At 43.3% G+C, this 19,146-nt stretch overlaps 1 protein-coding gene across 2 annotated transcripts in view; it reads left to right on the top strand.

The window, feature by feature from the left end:
- Positions 1-19,146, top strand: part of dync2h1 (dynein cytoplasmic 2 heavy chain 1) — a 766,235-nt gene that overhangs the window by 33,425 nt on the left and 713,664 nt on the right. For both annotated transcript variants that reach the window (XM_078545532.1, XM_078545531.1), the window contains exons 8-19: positions 643-777; positions 862-975; positions 3,424-3,535; positions 3,678-3,802; positions 5,359-5,534; positions 6,811-7,006; positions 7,394-7,489; positions 11,236-11,397; positions 11,830-11,928; positions 13,903-14,042; positions 15,495-15,723; positions 17,664-17,791. In XM_078545532.1, the coding sequence (XP_078401658.1) occupies positions 643-777; positions 862-975; positions 3,424-3,535; positions 3,678-3,802; positions 5,359-5,534; positions 6,811-7,006; positions 7,394-7,489; positions 11,236-11,397; positions 11,830-11,928; positions 13,903-14,042; positions 15,495-15,723; positions 17,664-17,791 (1,712 nt within the window). The remainder of the gene's footprint in view (positions 1-642; positions 778-861; positions 976-3,423; positions 3,536-3,677; positions 3,803-5,358; positions 5,535-6,810; positions 7,007-7,393; positions 7,490-11,235; positions 11,398-11,829; positions 11,929-13,902; positions 14,043-15,494; positions 15,724-17,663; positions 17,792-19,146) is intronic.

The following is a 19,146-nucleotide window of genomic DNA, read 5'->3' as shown; positions in this document are numbered from 1 at the left end:
GTGGAGGGAGTGAATGTTTGCGGTTGGGGTGCCAGTCAAGCGGGCTCTTTTTCCTGGATGGTGTCAAGCTTCTTGTGTTGGAGCTGCACTTATCCAGGCAAGTGGAGAGTGTTCCATCACACTCCTGACTTGTGCCTTGTAGATGGTGAACAGGCATTGGGGAGTCAGATGACGAGTTACTCGGTGCAGAATTCCTAGCTTCTGACCTGCTGTGGTAGCCACAATATTTATGTGGCAAGTCCAGTTCAGTTTCTGGTCAATGGTAACCCCTAGGATGTTGATAGTGGGGGATTCAGTGGCGATAATGCCATTGAACATCAAGGGGTGATGGATGGATTCTCTCTTGTTGGAGATGGTCATTATTTGACACTGTGTGGCACGAATGTTACTTGCCACTTGTCAGCCCAAGCCTGGATATTGTCCAGATCTTGCTACATTTGGACTTGGACTGCTTCAGTATCTGAGGAGTCGCAAATGGTGCTGAACATTGTGCAATTATCAGCAAACATCTCTGCTTCTGACCTTTATGATGGAAGGAAGATCATTGATGAAGCAGCTGAAGATGGTTGTGCCTATCAATCAATAAATCTCACGAAAATTAACTTCACCGTAAACAATTTTCATTCATTCATTGTTTTGCAGATTCAAACTTGTAGAACTGTTCATGAAAAGCTTACGCGGCTCTTACCAGCTGGAGAACAGCAATTACTTCACAATGCCCAGGTGTTTGAGCCCTTTGCTGGACTGAATCCAGTTCAATATAATCCTTACACTGAGGTTTGTTACACTTTATCTCTTCTTTTGAATAAACTCAATATTATACATGTTATCTCTACAACATGGAATTATTGCATTTTCTAGCCACTGTGGAAAGCTGCCGTAGCCCAATATGAACGTTCAATAGCTCCTTCTGAGCAGAAGGTCGCAAGCAAACTGAAAATCTCTATTGTGGAGGTGCAAGATAATCCCCAGCAGGTAAAATAGATAGTATTGCATGTTCTGTTATAAACTTCCTAATAAAATTACTGTGAATCAGAAACCCTTCAAAACCAGTTTTTTTTAAACATCATGTATTTGGAAGTTTACAACTTGAAAACAGGCCATTTTGCCTCATCAGTTAGTGCCAGAATTTATCCTCCATTTGCAAATGGTCCTAATTGCCTTTCCTGTTCTTGTATCCCTTCAACCTCCTTTTTTGCTTTATTTACCTATCCAATCTAATCTTGAATGTTCACATTGTGCAAATCTGGGACAATTCCACCCTAAGTGCAGTAACCCGCGTTGGCGAGTTTTCACGCTGTATTGTCCCAAACCCGCTGCATTACTTATGCATTCCTGGGAAACACGCCATTTCCATGTCGGGTGGTCTCCAATTCGCCTGCCATGCCGTCACCTCGCTGCTTCATCATGCCAGGCACCACATTTAAAGTACAGCCACGCTCAGTGCTTCCAGCCCAGGATTGCAGCAAAGAAGACATGGCCCTGAAAGGCAAAAAGACTGCAGCCCTCGAGCACCTTTTGGATGCCTGCTGTGATGTCCTCTACCCCTGCTCTGCCACTTTACCACTCTGGCTTGGTAGGCAATAGCAGTGGTGTTCAGTGCCAATGTTGCACAGAAGCGGTTGACCATCCAATGCAGGTAGAGGATGAATGATCTCATCCGTGCAGCCAGGATATAGTAACCATCTCATCACTCTAAACTCAAACACTCAAGCCCATCACACTTTCACTGGCGTCCCACTCACTGTCGGCTCAAGGGACATCACCACCCATTCTCACACGCACACCCTCACATGTCCATCTCGCCTCACCTCCTCTGGAGACTGCCTCCTCGGCCCTCACCATCTTGAGGCCACTTGCATAGATCAACATGTGCCCCCACACACACCCTGGGATATCCTCCTTCCCCAGTACAGCTCTTGTCCTGCAGCCTCTTCCCTTGCCTGAGGCCACTTCTCCCCCTTCCCCAAACAAGACCTTGCCCTGCAGCTGTTGAAAAGCCACCCACATATGGCTGAACTGGTAAGTAGAGGCCTACCTGTGAGCCCCCCTAAAAGTAATGTGGTGCTGCCTGTGAAGCCTGGCGCTGATGACTGAGTACTGACCGAAGCAAGGTAGGCAAACAAACCTTGAAGTCCCGAGTGAAGTGTTGCATTCCTTATATATGCTGTTGTGAAATACATCGCCGTGTTTTCCCACCGATGTGGGCAGATGATCCAGCTGGGGGGTCAGGAGTGTGTGGGGTGAGTCCGGTGAGCTAGCCTTATAATGATATACTGATGTATTACAATGAGGCTCCCGTCGTCTGATGACAATTTTCCCCCTCATTCTCCCTCTCAGCACTTTTTAAAATCTAACTGTTAACTCGTTTTCTTTCTTTTCTTTTAGTTTTCATTATTTTTCTTCTACATCTTTATAGATTCTCCTCTTCAATTTTAATTGGTAGCTAACCTTTTTTTTGTTCCTTTATAGTTGGATCTTAAACCTTATCATATATTGTTTAATACTGCCAAATTACTTGGCCGCACTTAGCTCAGTTACTTGATCTATTTCATTACCAGATCGAGCAACTCCATCACCCTTGTGGCCCCACTTGCATACTATACACATCTTAGGAATTCCATTCTCTTTTCTCCATTTACTCCTTCAGTCCCAAATGATAAGTAGATGATTAACATGCTCCAGGACAATAATTTTGTTTTTCAAACTCATCTTTCTAAGCTGTCCACAAATTTGCTCTTCCGTTTCCTTCCCATGATTTGGAGACCTGTAATATGCTCCTACTAAAGCAACAAACTCTTCTTTTAAAAATAAGCCTGACCTTCAACTGTAGGGATTCTGTTTGCACCCCTTCCTTGCCGACATCATCCCTCTCTTAGCCATACGTCCCCTCTTTTATTTATGTTACCACTCTGCCTCTTTCCTTATATTTAGGAGGGATAGAAATGATATTTTATCCCAATATGTTTATTTTCTATTCTGGTCCACTTACTGCAAGGTTTCTGTAAGTGCTATTAAGTTGACATGTTGCTGTAAAATAATTGCTTTCAGTTTTACCAGTTTATTTCCACATTCCATGAATTGCGATATATGAATTTTAACCTTGTTTTGCTTTTTTGAACACAGGTCTTTATCCCTTGTTTTTTTGTTGTCTTTAACTACCATTTACCATTAATTCAGTTCTTTTGTCTGTGACATCCAGTCCATATGATTTTATCTGGCAACTTCCGCAACCCTTGCTCAATTATTTTTTGCATGACCATATTATTATACTGTATAAATGTAATTATGCATACCTTTGATGCATCATTTCACAGTATTACAGAAACTAGAAAAGAAAATATATATAAGTATTGCTACCTTTGCCATTAACTAGACAGCTCTTTTATGTAAATATTTTAGAAGTTGTATTTTTCTTTCAAGCTTCTGCAGGCATTTCAAAAGTACAAAGAACTAGTCAAACGGCCCAGCATCAGCAAGGAGCTGCTTTCAGAACGTGAAATGTTGTTAGTAAAACTTGCGGAATACATTAAAGGTAATGGTAGCACAAGCATTTCTGAAAATGCATCATATCTAAGGACTGTTGGTAACATGAATTTTAGACCAAATATTAATTGAGTAGAAAATGCTGCCCTTCAAATAATCTGTTTATTGATGATGCTATTTGAATGAATTAGGCATTCATGCTGATTTTGAGAGTCGACGGCGTGGTGTTCCTGGAGAACCGTCAGGCCCACTTTCAGGCAAGAATCTGCCAGAGGTTGTCAATAATATTGTTTGGGTTAGACAACTGGAACTAAAGGTTAGTATTTAAGTAATCAATGGTTTCCTCTTATTCTCCAAAATTTTAGACTTATAAATAATGATTTATGAATTATGAAGGAGAAAGGAACTTACCATTTGTTTTAACTTTTACGGCCATGTGCCGTGCCACCTCAACTCTTGAGAAAAGCAGCAGCTTTTTGAACACTGGTCTTTATCCCTGTTTTTTGTTATCTTAAACTACCACCTTTACCTTTACTTCAGTCCTTTCGTCTGTGACATCTAGTCCTTATGATTTTATCTGGCAACCCTCTCAACCCTTGCTCAATTTTGTTTTGCATGACAAAATAGGCTGATGTGAAACTTTGTTTAGTTATGTGCATTTCTCTAAATCTACAACAGTTATAAGCTGAAAATGTTTTGTTTTGACAGAAACATATGAATATTTGGATAGCCACTAAGGACATTTATAACAGTCAATCTTAACTGATTTTTTAATATTGCCACTATCCACTTTTGATCCAAAGTTTCTTATTGTTGTGACAGTGGAGGTTTTTGGCCTAATGTTGCTCTCTTGTTTTACCCCAGTCTGTTAGTGACTAACTTTTAAAAAATATTATTCAACCACAGGACAACATTGCTGGCTTATATGCTATTGGGTGGTTAGCTACTGCATCATAATTTAATTCCCTTGAGCTTGTCTCAATCCTTGAAATCTCACCCCCTGAGTACTGGCTTTCTTCTCCCCTATCGCCCACCCCCCTGCCCCCCTTTTACTTTTCTAGCCAAACAAAGGATGCTGAATACTGCTTTCTATAAGGACAAAATCAATAATATAAGTTAGACTGTTAGGATGCTTTGAATTCCATGTGATATTCTTCAGCAGGTTGTTTTTTTTTATTTGTTGTTATTATTGTCGAATAGACAAGTTTGTGGTTTACCTTGGACTTTACTATAATGTATTATTACAATTTAGGAACAGTAAGCTGACCACAAATCTGTTTCAGCTGTTCTAGGCTGTAAACTATAATGTGTTTCTTGTTTGTATGTTGAGGAATGGAAACCAACTGATAGTCCCTTATTTTTGGAATCAGTAATATTAAATTGGAAATATTTGAATGAAGGAAACTTAATTGTGAAATGCTAGGTCACACAACTTATTGTTTGAACTTCAGTTCCTTCATCCTCTTTATTTTGTGGCATTGTTTCTTGGCATGAGCAAGTTTCATTCAGCCAATGAAGGGAAAATAGGTTCCGAAATTTTGGTGGGGCAACAGAAATTACATTGAGGTCAACACTGTTTGAATCTGTATATGTTGTAGAGATAACATAATGGCAGAATATATTGTTGCTCCAGGCACTATGAAACTGAGGTTATAAGTTGCTTCAGGCTTGTTATCCTCTTGTACTTGAATTCCTGATTTTTTTTTTGCTTGAGAGAGGAAACTTCGTAAGTGAGTCATTGACAACTGCTTTCAGATACCACCTGATAACTTTTTCATAATAGCATTTTAAAGGCCTCAGATCAAGTTATCTACTTGTTCTTCAAGGATAAACTATATATTGACTGCATTAATGTTGCATCTTTTATTTTAGGCTGAAGACACTGTAAAGATTGCTGAAACATTACTGAGTGACTTGTCAGGATTTCAGTCATTTTGGCGAAATTGCAATGAACTTCTGGACCAGTTGAGAACCTATGAGCAAGAGCAGTTTGATGACTGGTCTAGGGACATACAATCATCTGTATCAGATCCCACATCTGACATCAGGTATAATTGTTTAGGGCACAGAGAATTAGGACACATGGAAGAGAATGAAAACAAAATGTCTTCGTTTTTTGCCTGCAATAACAAAATTTCCACAATCAAATTTATTTTATTATTGCTAGTGCAACGCAGTGTTAGTTTCAGCTGTTATGGCATAACCCAAGGGCAGGACTTTTAGCTCGGCAGGTGGGCACGTGCCCGACCTGACCGAACGTGAAATGACGTGTGATAGTGTCGGCCAAATGTACCAATGTCAGTCGCATGTTAGTTCGGTCGGTGGGCGTGCGCCAGAGCCGGCAGTGCACCCGTCGACAATTAAAAGGCCTATTATGGCCATTATGTTATCAATTGTGCCGAATTTTTCACTGCCCATTCAACCTAATGGTTGACGGGCAGGTGAAAAGGCCAAGTGGCCTTTGCGTTTTTTTGGGCACCTCATCCACGGGTGGGATGAGGTTTCCAAAATCAAATACAAATGAAATAAAAACTTTAATTTTTAATTAAAAACATGCCCCATCTCATGTGACAGAGTCACCTGAGGAGACATGTTTCATTAATTTTTTTTGTGCTGTTTAATTTTTTCAATATACTCTTCAGAATATTCAGCGCTCTTTTGCATGCTAGGCCTGCTCATGCTCCTCCCCCTCCCGCACAGTCAGCGCTCAGCACTGCCGCTCGCGTATCACACTGGTTGGGCCTTAATTGGTCTGCCTGCGTAAAATCGCGGAGCACTGCCGATCGCGGTCGGCTTCCCGACCACCCCCGCCAATCCCACATGCCAAGGGCAAAATTCTGCCCCAAATGTACAAACTATTATTTCTCTCAGGTCTGACAGGAAATGCAACTTGCTGGCCTGCAGGATAAACACAGACATGGATTGTTTGGGCCAAATGGTCTGCTTCCATCTTGTAACTTCCATGTATTTCGATACAAATATACAAGTTCCAGGGGACCTGGTACATCCAGGTGTTACACTGGCACTGAGTTTATGCTGTAAATGGTATAAATGTAACAGCAATTTGTAAGTATAACAATAGTACTGGAATGTACGTTTTTTTTTTGTTAAATGGAGATAAATTCCACAAATGACAGGCTCACCATTTCTAAGCCTGTTGTAGTAGTTTAGTTATTCATTCCATTTTGGATTTCGAGATACTGGTGTTCACCACAAATCGTAAGTTAGCCCCACTTTACTAGATAGTGCAGAGCTTCTTTATTAAAACACAAAGGTTTGCATAAATTTGTATAATCATTGACTGGTTGGTGTAATTTGCGCTAGTTTGCAGGCCAATGGTCGAGTTATAGAATTGGATCACTCGGATGGGAAGTTGAAAATACATTACTCAGACCGCCTAGTTTCATTGTTGAGAGAAGTGCGCCTGCTTTCTGCTCTGGGATTTGCTATTCCTGCGCGAATCCAACAAACGGCAATTACAGCCCAGAAGTTCTACAGACAGGCAGTTATTCTCAAACAGGTTAGTATTATTTTAACAAAAGCAAAATACTGCGGATGCTGGAAACCTGAAATAAAAGACAGAAAATGTTGGACATACTCAGCAGGTCTGGCAGCACCTGTGGAGAGAGAAACAGAGTTGAAGTTTCAGGTCAAGATTCTGAAGAAAGATCCTTGACCTGAAACGTTAACTCTGTTTCTCTCCCCTCAGATGTTGCCAGACCTGCTGAGTATTTACAGCATTTTCTGTTAGTATTGTTTAGTTTGTTTGACTCCACTTCCTGTATCCTCCTCAATCATATCTTCTTTCCTTCCCTTCTCTTTTTTGTCAACATTTAAATGACATGGATTCAGTTAAGGAGTGAAAGTTGAAGCCTCAAGACTAAATACGTTTCATTTTCATTGCCAGGTTGCTCACTTTTACAATACTATTGATCAGCAGATGATTCCTAGCCAGAGACCCATGATGTTAAGCTCTGCTCTATCTTTTGAACAGCTCATAAAGGTAAGGCAATTTGGGTACAGAAAATTTGGGATTTTCTTTATGCTTTCCATATCTGATTAGAGAATTCATGAACTGTCTGTTATGTAATATAACTTTGCAAAAACTTGTTATAGGTATCCTGACATCTAAAGCTGACATCAAGGGCTAAATTTTTAGGCCTCACCAGGGGCAGGAACAGATGTGGCTAGGTTACGAAAATAGCGGCATCGACCAGCATGCCAGTTTCCAGTCAGTGTTCTCGCTGCTGGCGAATTTCTTCAGGGTCGGGGGAAGCCGACCCCGAGAACTTGCCTGATTCCCAAATGAGTCCAATTGGGGTAGATAAAGAGCTCATTGAGAACTTGTATAGGGTGAGCCTTAGGTTTTGATGGAGGCACATGGGTTGAACCCTGGGTCATCAGACCAGGTGCATAGAGGAGGACACAGCTGGGTGCCAGTCATGGTTGCCCCAAGGAATTAGGTGAGCACATAAAAGGGAGAATGGCTAAGAGGGGTACCCAGCCATTGGTACACAGATGCAATTGGGTGTGGGGAGGGAGATGACTAAGCACTTGGTATTGCTGGAGGCCATCACCCTCTTGGCATTGTGAATGGATAAAAGGAAGGGGCATGGTTTACAGACACAATTGGGAAGCCACCTGAGTGCAAAGAAAACAGTAGCTGGCATGGAATTGGGCTCTGAGGTTTCGAGTCCAGTGGCAATGAGATGCAACATCCACCATAGGAAGGGCAGAGGAGAGGAATGAAGGCAGGAAGGCAATGCCCACCCAACCCTCAGTATAGGATCTACCACAGAAGATGGAGGTACCTGTAAATGCTGGCGAACCAGTGCCGCAAGAGACTGCCACTCTCCAGGCATGTATTCAGAGATTTGTGCCCCTGTCGCAGAAGTCTTCAGACCTCGCAGGACTGCTCACCATCCCCTGCCAATAGTTGTCAAAGTCATTTTGGTCTTGAACTTTTTCACTCAGGATCCTTCCAAGGGTTGCCTCAGACATTGGTGGTGTCTTTCAAGTGGCTGCACTCCACTGCATCTCGCAGATCACAGATGCCCAAGAGCTGGATGGTGTATCCAATTCCAGACAGATGAGGCCTTACAGATACAAAGGACAGTGGGTTTTGCCTCCATCGCTGGATTCTCTCAGGCGTAGGGCATCATCGATTGCAGCCATCAAGGCACTGGCGACTGGCCAGTGAGATTCATCAACAAAAAGAACTTCTACTCCCTCAACATTCAACTGGTCTGCGATGACTGCAAGAGCTTCCTGCATGTGCAAGAGTACCCTGCATGTGCACGTGCTCATTTTCTTGGAAGCCTATTATGACCACAGCCGGTGTTAATTGCTGCGCAAACCAAATCCCAGAAGGAAACTTGACTTATGGGCCGTAACTATTTTTTTTGTATTCTGAAATCGAAGAAGGCTTATCAATCTCAGCAGTGAGAGGTTCAGTAACACTTTTTTGGATATTAAAAATTAAAAGTAAAAGTTTTATTAACAAAAAAAAAGAACTTAAGCACAAAAGATTACAATTACACATTTAAGGTTAGTTTTACAAAACATTCCCCCAAAAACACTCTACTTGGTCAAAATCACAAGTAAACACCTTCCAGGCAACACTTTTCCTTATAGATATTAACGATGAAATCCAGTAATATTACACAAAGCAAACTGCTATATCTTCAATAAAGGTGTACGACATGACCTTTACTGTCTTTCACTCTGGGGTGGAATTCACTTCAGAATAAAACTGCTTGCTGCAGCCCAAGGCTTTCCTGGCTTGACTTGATGGGTGATTCAAACTGCATCCTCCTCCAGCCCAGCGCTCCAGCTATCTCAGCTCAAACAGCTGCTGCTATCTCATAGCTCAAACAGCTGCTGCCATCTACAACCATGTCAAGCTCTTTCTCCGGCTCAACAGCTATCCACAGCAACTCTAATCTACCTTTTTTCCCTTTCATCTTTTTTTTCTATTGTTCTCACGATATGTTTAGTATGTTTAATTTAGTTTTATAAAAACCCTCTTGAGAGTCCGGTGGTCTTATTACCACTGAATTCAAAGTCTGCATCTCGAAACATACATATTGCAAAAATAGGTTGACAGATTCCCTCTGGGATTTGAACAACTCAGCCTTTACTATTGGCTTTGTCATAATACAGGCACAGCAATATTCTGCTGAATTTCTTTGTTACTATGGTGTAGATTAAAGCACTTTTTTAACAACAACAAAAGCAGCCTGCATTTATGTAGTGCCTTTACCATGGAAAAATATTCCAGCCTGATTTGCAGAAGTAATCAAACATTGATGCAGAGCCAAAGTAAGGGGAATATTAGGGGTGACTAAAAGTCAAAAACTTGGCTTTTTAGCAGAGCTTTAAAGGGGGAGTTGGATGTAGAGGAATTTACCTCACAATCTTATATTCAATGCAAATTAAATGCCTGTTGAACCGAAAGCATGTTAATTTGTCTAAAATTTTGCATTCCTTAAAGAAACAACTACATGGGCGTATGGTAGTATAGTGGCTATGAACAGTAAACCTGAAGCCTGGGTAATGATTGGGTAGTACGAGTTCAACTCCTACCATAGCAGCTGGGGAATTTTAAATTCAGTTAATTATCAACATTCTGATGGATACCATTGACCAGAAACTGAACTGGACTGGCCATACAAATACTCTGGCTACAAGAGCAGGTCAGAGGCTGGGAATTCTGCAGTAAATTACTCACCTCCTGACTCTGCAAGGCCTGTCTACCATCTACAAGGCACAAATCAGGAGCGTGATGGAATACTCACCACTTGCCTAGATGAATGCAGCTCCAATAACACTCAAGCTTGATACCATCCAGGACAAAACAGTCTGCTTGACTGGCAACTCATCTACCACCTTAAGCGTTCACTCCCTCCACCACTGACCCATAGTGGCAGCAGTGTGTACGATTCACAAGATTCACTGCAGCAACTCACCAAGGCTCCTTGGACAGCATCTTCTGACCCCATGATCTCTACCACCTAGAAGGACAAGGGCTGTAGATGTATGGGAACATTACTACTTGCAAGTCCTCCTCCAAGCCACACCATCCTGGTTTGGAACTTTTTTGCCATTCCTTCACTGTCGCTGTGTCAAAATCCTGGAACTCCCTCCTAACAGAACTGTGGGTGTCCCTACGCCACATGGACTGCAGTGGTTTAAGAAGGTGGCTCACTACCACCTTCTCAAGGCAATTAGAAATTGGCAATAAATGCTAGCCTAGCCAGTGCATCCCACATCTCATGAACAAATTAATTTAAAAAAATTAAATCTATAATAAAATACTAGGATAACAGCAATAATGACCATGGGATTACTGCCATAAAAATCCATCTGGTTCACAAATGTCCTTTAGGGAAAAATCTGCCATCCTTACCTGTTCTAGCTTACTTGTGGCTCCAGACCCACAGCAATATGGTTGACTTTTATCTGTCCTCTGATATGGCCTAGTAAGCCACTCAGTTGTAATCAAGGAGATGGCTTACCACCACTTTCTCTGGGGTAATTAGAGATCGATGCCCACATCTGTGATTGAATTAGCAAAATTGTTTGCTTCACTCATGATTGGCACACCGCACTGACCAAAGTCTAATCCTAGATTGGTGGTTGTCATTGCTTTCTGACTCTGTCCAGCAGCTTTGGTCACACTCTGCTAGCACAGTGATTGTTCAGGAGCTTAGTGATGACTTTAAAACTATTTTCATCATCTTTAATTAGAACCCAAAAGCTGGATCCAAGGAATCTGGCGGTAAAGTGCAGATCACTTGGGATAACCCCAAGGAGCTAGAGGCCTATATTCAGAAACTTCACACTGCAGCGGAACGCCTTACGACAGAGAACAGAAAGCTGAGGAAATGTCACACTGACTTCCGTGATAAGGTAAGAACATGAAGTACGGAACAGGAAAGGTTATTTGGCCAATCAAAGTCATTCTTTTCACATCCCACTTAATTTACTGGATAAAGGTTACAAATACCTGTTATTTTAGTAATCTGTTATTTAATCATTAGGGTACCTTGCAGGCCTACAGTTTGCAAACATTGGACAGTCAACCACTTAATCATATCATCGGGCAGCCCTTCAACCCCATGCCTGCCTCTTTGAAAATAGCTCTGGGTTGAAATGATGGCTGTGGGCCCACGTGCCTCCGATCCAGACCCCAGCATCGATTGAAAATTAGGCATCCTCTGTCACCTTTTGTTTGTAGCTTTGAAGTTCAAAACTTACGACACAAATAGTTAAGAAATAACTTGTTAGTTACAAATTATATTGTTAGTGTGGCTATTGATGAGGGAGATCTTATCCTTGTAGGTCGTAGCTCTTATGAACATTGATCTACTTCGCCAGCAACAAAGATGGAAAGATGGACTGCAAGAGCTGAGATTTGTTTTTTCCACCCTTGAGTCACAGGTATTTTAACTGGAATATTTATGACATTGTAACTAAAAATGAAGACATTCATACAAATAAATTTAATGGATTTGCATTACTTTTTCATCGTGTTTGGTTCAATGAGATGCAGGAAATTTTTTTAATACATTAATTATGTAATTAAATTTTACTATTCTATATGTACCAACTAATGGGAAATCATTCTTTTGAAGCTAACTTTTATTAATTTGAAAATCTGTAGTCAACAATATGTTGCTAATATGGCATTATAATATTTAACCCCAAGCTATACTGATTTAATATTCTCCATTACAAAGGCTGCCTAATTCTGCCTATAAATACCACCTGCCTCTGCCTCTTCATCGATAGTTCAGCCCACCAGCCACAAAATCTCATCCATGCCATTTGTCACCTCCAGTCCAGAGCATCCCACTACTATCTCTTCACTAACTCTCCCCATCTCCTGCTTATCTCCTCCTCTTTCCTCTCTCCACACTCTCCTCCCTGCACGGTCCTCTCCACTCTGTCTTCTCACTTCCACCTCCTCTCTTGCACTCCCCTCTCTGACACTGTTACTCTTGCTCTCACCTTCTCACTCTGCTGTCAGTCCAGTCTCCCTCTTCACTCTCTCCCCTTCCTCTCCCCTCACTGCTTTCTTTCTCTCTCTTTCACTCTCGCCCCGCCTCGCTCACTCTCGCCCCGCCTCGCTCACTCTCGCCCCACTCCTCGCTCACTCTCGCCCCACTCCTCGCTCACTCTCGCCCCACTCCTCGCTCACTCTCGCCCCACTCCTCGCTCACTCTCGCCCCACTCCTCGCTCACTCTCGCCCCACTCCTCGCTCACTCTCGCCCCACTCCTCGCTCACTCTCGCCCCACTCCTCGCTCACTCTCGCCCCCACTCCTCGCTCACTCTCGCCCCCACTCCTCGCTCACTCTCGCCCCCACTCCTCGCTCACTCTCGCCCCCACTCCTCGCTCACTCTCGCCCCCACTCCTCGCTCACTCTCGCCCCCACTCCTCGCTCACTCTCGCCCCCACTCCTCGCTCACTCTCGCCCCCACTCCTCGCTCACTCTCGCCCCCACTCCTCGCTCACTCTCGCCCCCACTCCTCGCTCACTCTCGCCCCCACTCCTCGCTCACTCTCGCCCCCACTCCTCGCTCACTCTCGCCCCCACTCCTCGCTCACTCTCGCCCCCACTCCTCGCTCACTCTCGCCCCCACTCCTCGCTCACTCTCGCCCCCACTCCTCGCTCACTCTCGCCCCCACTCCTCGCTCACTCTCGCCCCCACTCCTCGCTCACTCTCGCCCCCACTCCTCGCTCACTCTCGCCCCCACTCCTCGCTCACTCTCGCCCCCACTCCTCGCTCACTCTCGCCCCCACTCCTCGCTCACTCTCGCCCCCACTCCTCGCTCACTCTCGCCCCCACTCCTCGCTCACTCTCGCCCCCACTCCTCGCTCACTCTCGCCCCCACTCCTCGCTCACTCTCGCCCCCACTCCTCGCTCACTCTCGCCCCCACTCCTCGCTCACTCTCGCCCCCACTCCTCGCTCACTCTCGCCCCCACTCCTCGCTCACTCTCGCCCCCACTCCTCGCTCACTCTCGCCCCCACTCCTCGCTCACTCTCGCCCCCACTCCTCGCTCACTCTCGCCCCCACTCCTCGCTCACTCTCGCCCCCACTCCTCGCTCACTCTCGCCCCCACTCCGCGCTCCCTGAGCTGCATAGTTTCTTTCGCTGCCCACTCTGTCAATCTTCTCTTTCTCGCTCTCTCTCTGGCTCGTTCGCTCTCTCTCTGGCTCGTTCGCTCTCTCTCTGGCTCGTTCGTTCTCTTTCGCGCGCTTTCTCACTCTGGCTCGCTCTCGTAGCGTAGATCTGCCATGATGTAATTGAATGGCGGTATAAGCTCAAGGTTCTGAATTGCCTACTCCTGTTCCTACCACAACTATGTGTAAGTTAGTGCCGAACTCGCATTTGAATTTTGTTTTAAAGGGCTTTCGTTCTGGTGATATGAAAGCATGGCGACAGCATTGGAATCATCAGTTGTACAAAGCACTGGAACATCAGTACCAGTTGGGCTTGGAGGCCTTGAATGAAAACCTTCCTGAAATTGTTGTTGAGCTGACATTCAAGTAGGATATTGAAAATATATCTGGCAATATATTGTTCAAAGTAGTTTTATTTTTGCTTTAATCTAGTTTATCGATTGGCTTTGCAATTGTGATTGCAATTAATTATTAATGTAATAGATCTGAATAAAACGAAAATAAATTTGAACAAACTTTATGTTCTATGCCCGAAAGTTTTTCTTACATCTTTGGATCAGTGACCCTGACAAGTACTTTAAATTGCAATTCTCAGTTATAAAGAGGCTTTGGCATTTTTAATCTGTTGAAATGCTTCTGTGAGTAAATCTCCAAAGTGATGTGACTAATAGAGGAGAAAATATTCCCACTTATTCTTTGAGCCGTAGGTACCAGGTCAAACTGAGTTACTACTGTGGAAAATAGTATGAAAACCTGTGATAAGCTTCAAATTACTGGATAATTATGTGTTATTCAATGGATTTTGATACGGTTTTTTGTTGACAGAGACTGACGGTGAATATCAGTGACTTTGTCGCTTTCAGGTTGCACTGCTATTAATCTAAGGTTGCTGTCACAAGAAAGCAGGCATAACTTGCTATTAAGTTTTAAGTTTTGAATAACTAACAAAAAAGTTGCTGTTGGATTGTTACAGATTCTGCTTAAGATTTTTACAGGCAATGTCTTGGGCAACCTATTTTATTCAGGAACAGCTTTGGGACTACGCATGAGTCCTTGGGCCAGCCAGGGACTCCAAGGCAGCTCACCACCACCTTCTCATGGCAACTAGGAATGAGCAATAAATGGTGGTCCAGCCAGCGAATCCCACATCCCATGAATGAATAATTTAAAAAAAGTGATCCAGTCCCTGTCACTGGCTACCGCAGGTAGCTTTGGTTAGTCCGGGCAGGCTGAGTGCTCAGCTGAAAGCACTCTGTTTCTGCATCCTGGTCTGTGATGAATCCTCCCCATCATTGGCAAAGTCTTGGGTAACATTTAAGTCTGTGCAACCCATCTGACTGCAGAGTCAGGGCCCTGAATGGATCCAAACTCTAAACCAAAACCTTTGCAGAGAGTATTACTCCATGCCACCCCTCCTGTGTATAAAACTCTCTCCCTACGTGACAATGTTTCTTACATTACAACAGTGACTACGATTCAAAAATGCTTCATTGCTTGAAAGCATTTAGGACATCTTGAGGTTGTGAAAGGTGCATTGTAAATGCAAGGCTTTCTTTTGCTTTTTCACCAATTTTAGTGAAAATCAGCCAAAAGATGCTGCTTAAACATTTTAGAAGCTTTAGTGTTTTAAGCACAGCTAGCAAGAGAATTGGTTAATATGTTGGAGCTGTATGTTTCCTGCCTCCATGTACATTCTTTTGTGCTTTTTGGCTAGTGCTAAATCAGAATGCATGCAGTATATTGTGAAATTTGAAGTTTGTTGGTTCTTGTGAGCTACATTGTGTGGAATAACAATTTCTATTTCTTTATTCGGTGCAGACAAGGAAGGCTGCAGTTTAAACCTCCATTTGAAGAACTACGGGCAAAATACTACAGAGAAATGAAGAGGTTTATTTCTATTCCAAATCAATTCAAGGGTGCAAGTGAGCCGGGAGAAGATCCTATCTTTGTTGGCATGATAGAGAGAAATGCAAAAGGTTTTGTCACTGTTTTTAGTAAAGCAGAAGATCTGTTCAAACGCCTGGCAGCAGCATTGGATAAGTTTCAGGTACAGCAGTTTGCCAAGTCTTCTTCACCAACCTAATTTTGATTTCTAATTTGAGAAATGCTATTGTATGTTATAGAATCAAATAATGATACAGGAAAGAAGGGAACCTTTTGGTCCATCATGCCTTTACTGGCTCTTTAAGAGAGCTATCCAATTGACACTACTCCCCTGTTCTTTCCCTGTAACTTTGCAAATGTTTCCTTTCCTTGGTGCCTAGATGACTGAAGCTGTGACAGCAAGTGTTGGGGCAAAGGAAGTGGGGGATGCAAGGAGCTGAGAGTTGGAGAAATGTAGATTTTTTTCTAGGGTTGTCTGGCTGAAGAACATCACAGACATAGGAAGGGGCAAGGCTATGGAGGGATTTGAGCATGCAAATAAGGATTTTAAAATGGCATTGCACTAGGCAAGCACAAGCGTAAGAGTAAGTGAAATTTGGTTTGGACACAGGCAGCAGAGCTCAATGGACACAGGCAGCAGAGCTCAAGTTTATAGAGGGTGGAAGATGGGAGTCCAGAAGAGTTTTAAAAGCAGATGAGCTGGGGAAGTTCAGTATCACTGAGATGGAAGTAGGAGATCTTTGTGATGTAGAAAATATGGGATTTAAAGCACAGCCATGGGCCAAATGGGATTCTGAGGTTGTGATTTAATCTGGCTCAACATGAGAATCTGGCCAGGGAGGGAAATGGAACTGATATGTAGAAAACAGTTTGTGGCAGGATCTTAGAACATTGGCTTTGGTCTTCTCAATATTTAATTGGAGGAAATTTTGGCTCATCCAAGACTGAATGTTGGTCAAACAGTGTGACAACCAGAGGCGGTGGAGGGGTTGAGAGTGGCAGTGGTGAGATAGAGCTGGGTATTGTAAGCATACATGGTCTTGTGTATGCTGTGCCTGGTAACACTATCTCAAGAGAAATAGAAGGGGGAAAATGAGGATTCTTGGGGTTGCCAGAGGTCCTGGTGTGGGGGTAGCAAGAGAAGCCATTAAGGGGTGGACGTCTGCCTACAACCTGATGGGTAAGAGTGGAACCAGCAGATGGAAGTCCCACTCAGCTGGACAATGGTGGAACGACGTTGGAGAAGGTTGATGCGTTCAACTATGTCAAAGTCTGCAGAGGAGTTGAAAACAATGGAGAAAGATTGTGTATCAGGGTCACAGCTACAGAGTATGTCATTTGTCACTTTGTTTAGGGTTGTTTCAGCGCTGTGGCAGGGACATAAACCAAACTTTTTGTTTTTATATATTATTAAAGGGAAGTTGGAGATGGGATGACAGTTTGCATGGACTGAGGGGTAAAGGAAGGATTTTCGAGGATGGGGATGCTGACATCTGATTTGAAAGAGGAGACAAGAGAGCAAGGGTGGATCTTGTGGTCAAGATGAATTTGGAGAGGGAATGAGGGAAGATATGAGAGAAATCAGAGTTCATGTTTATGGCAGCAGAGAATCTTAGCAGTAGATTGACTTGGTTTTTAAAAGGGGAAAAGGGGGAAGTGACAGACTGCTGAATGGATGGTCTCAATATTATTGACAGAGTACACGAGCTCCTTGCACTTGTTGGAATAGAGGGTGAAGGGCTAATGGGAGAGGGTTTTAATACTGTATACTTTTAAAAAACTTTATGTTAAAAGTAATTGTTTCAAATCCTTTCTGTTGGAAAATAGTAAACAATCCCAAAATGTGGCATTGAAGTACTTGTTTTTGTATTATAGCCAGTTTAAGACAATATCAGAAGCCACCAGTCAGAGGATCTAATTCAAAGTAATCAAGTTTATACATAAAATTATTAGTCGTTCCATGTACTTTCTAGTTATTTCGGTTGTCACAATTTTTATTGATATGCACATTGGAAACAAATACAATGAATCAGCAGTTCACAGGTAGTTCATTGGAATTATTAACTTCAATTGTCGGTTAACTACTATTGTTTCCCTATGAAGGAATGGATTGTGCTTGGACAAGTGGATGTTGAAGCATTAATTGAGGAACATCTCCACACTGTACATGACTGGGAGAAGAATTTCAAGGCTCTGAAAGGCAGAGGAAAAGATTCTGAAAGGCTTCCAAGGTTGAAATCAAATAGTTTACCAATAGTTTTGTATATTTAAAAAAAATCCATTACAATACAGCATGGCAAGGAAAAGATGAACGAAGCAGTAAATGATTCATTAGGGTATTCTTTGGGACCTTTTATTGAATGCTAGCTCAGGGTCACATTTGCTATTGAGAGAGTAGTCGATCTTGTGGAGAGCCATATGTGGCATCATGTTGAGTGGATACAGTATAGTGCACTGATCTGCACAGATTGTATGTATATTTAGTAGTGTTGACCAGCCCATGTCGCTGATGTCACAAAGATGTATGTATTGGATGCCAGGTACGCCCCAGCTAGTGGACCCAGCTGATGCTCATATGGCCCATGAAAGGGCTGAGGCAGTCAGCAATGATGGTGAGGGATGCTTGAGGGACCCCTCGTGGGACAGTGTCCTCATCAGCCGCCCCTTTGGCCTCTCTGACTGAAGCATGTTTTATACAGGAAGGGCTTGTGACCGAGGCTGCTCCCGCATTGACACAGGTTGGGCAGCTTGCCGTGGAGTTCCACCTACCACTGCGTCAACTGCCATGGACATCTCAGCCACATGCACACATGTGAACAGCATGTCTCCACCTCATCCTCAGCCACAGGGGAGTACCCTTGCTGGAGCAGACACACACAGAAGATGCCATATCGGTACTCACTTGAGCAACTTCTGTTATGGCTGTATTTAGTTATAAGGACCCAGTTCAATGAAAAGTTTGATTGGACCCACACCTGTGTGATTCCATGATAATGGCATTATGACACAGGAATGATGAAGTGGGTAGGACACAAATAAGTGTGTTTGTGGAGATTTGTCTTCCAGGCAATGTGGGAAACAATGGAAAGCCTATACATCATATGCATTTTGGATGTGCACCCTCCCCCTTGAGAAAGGTGAATTTCTGAGCTGAGTGCCTTTCGGGAAGAAGTGGCTTCAGCAGAAAAATGCCTGAATTAATATGGCTCACTTCTATCTAGGTAAATGCTTTGAGGCATCAGCTGTACCTTTTTGAAAGGTCTTGCAAGGCTTGACTTAACCTGCTTCACTAGAACTGCCTCCTCCTCTTCCTCTGAGAAAGTATACCTCTCCTTTTCATCTCCACCTTCAAGGTTCCCACCTCTCTGGAGGACCATGTTATGAAGAGTACAGTTGACCACCACAATCTGAGAACCTTGAGAAAGTGTACTGTATTGTGCCCCCTGGCTGGCCAAGGCACATCCAATGCATCTTCAGGAGTCCATTAGCCTGCTCTATGGTGGCCCTTGTGCTGAGATGGCATGATCGTAGTGCTTCTGTGCCTCCATAGAACGGTTGCCTACAGGTGTCAGAAGCCATTTCTTCA

This window comes from Cetorhinus maximus, chromosome 7 (assembly GCF_964194155.1).
Source record: "Cetorhinus maximus chromosome 7, sCetMax3.hap1.1, whole genome shotgun sequence".
NCBI lineage: Eukaryota > Metazoa > Chordata > Chondrichthyes > Lamniformes > Cetorhinidae > Cetorhinus > Cetorhinus maximus.
Note: the sequence above shows the minus strand (reverse complement) of the source record. Positions and strands in the feature narration are given on the sequence as shown.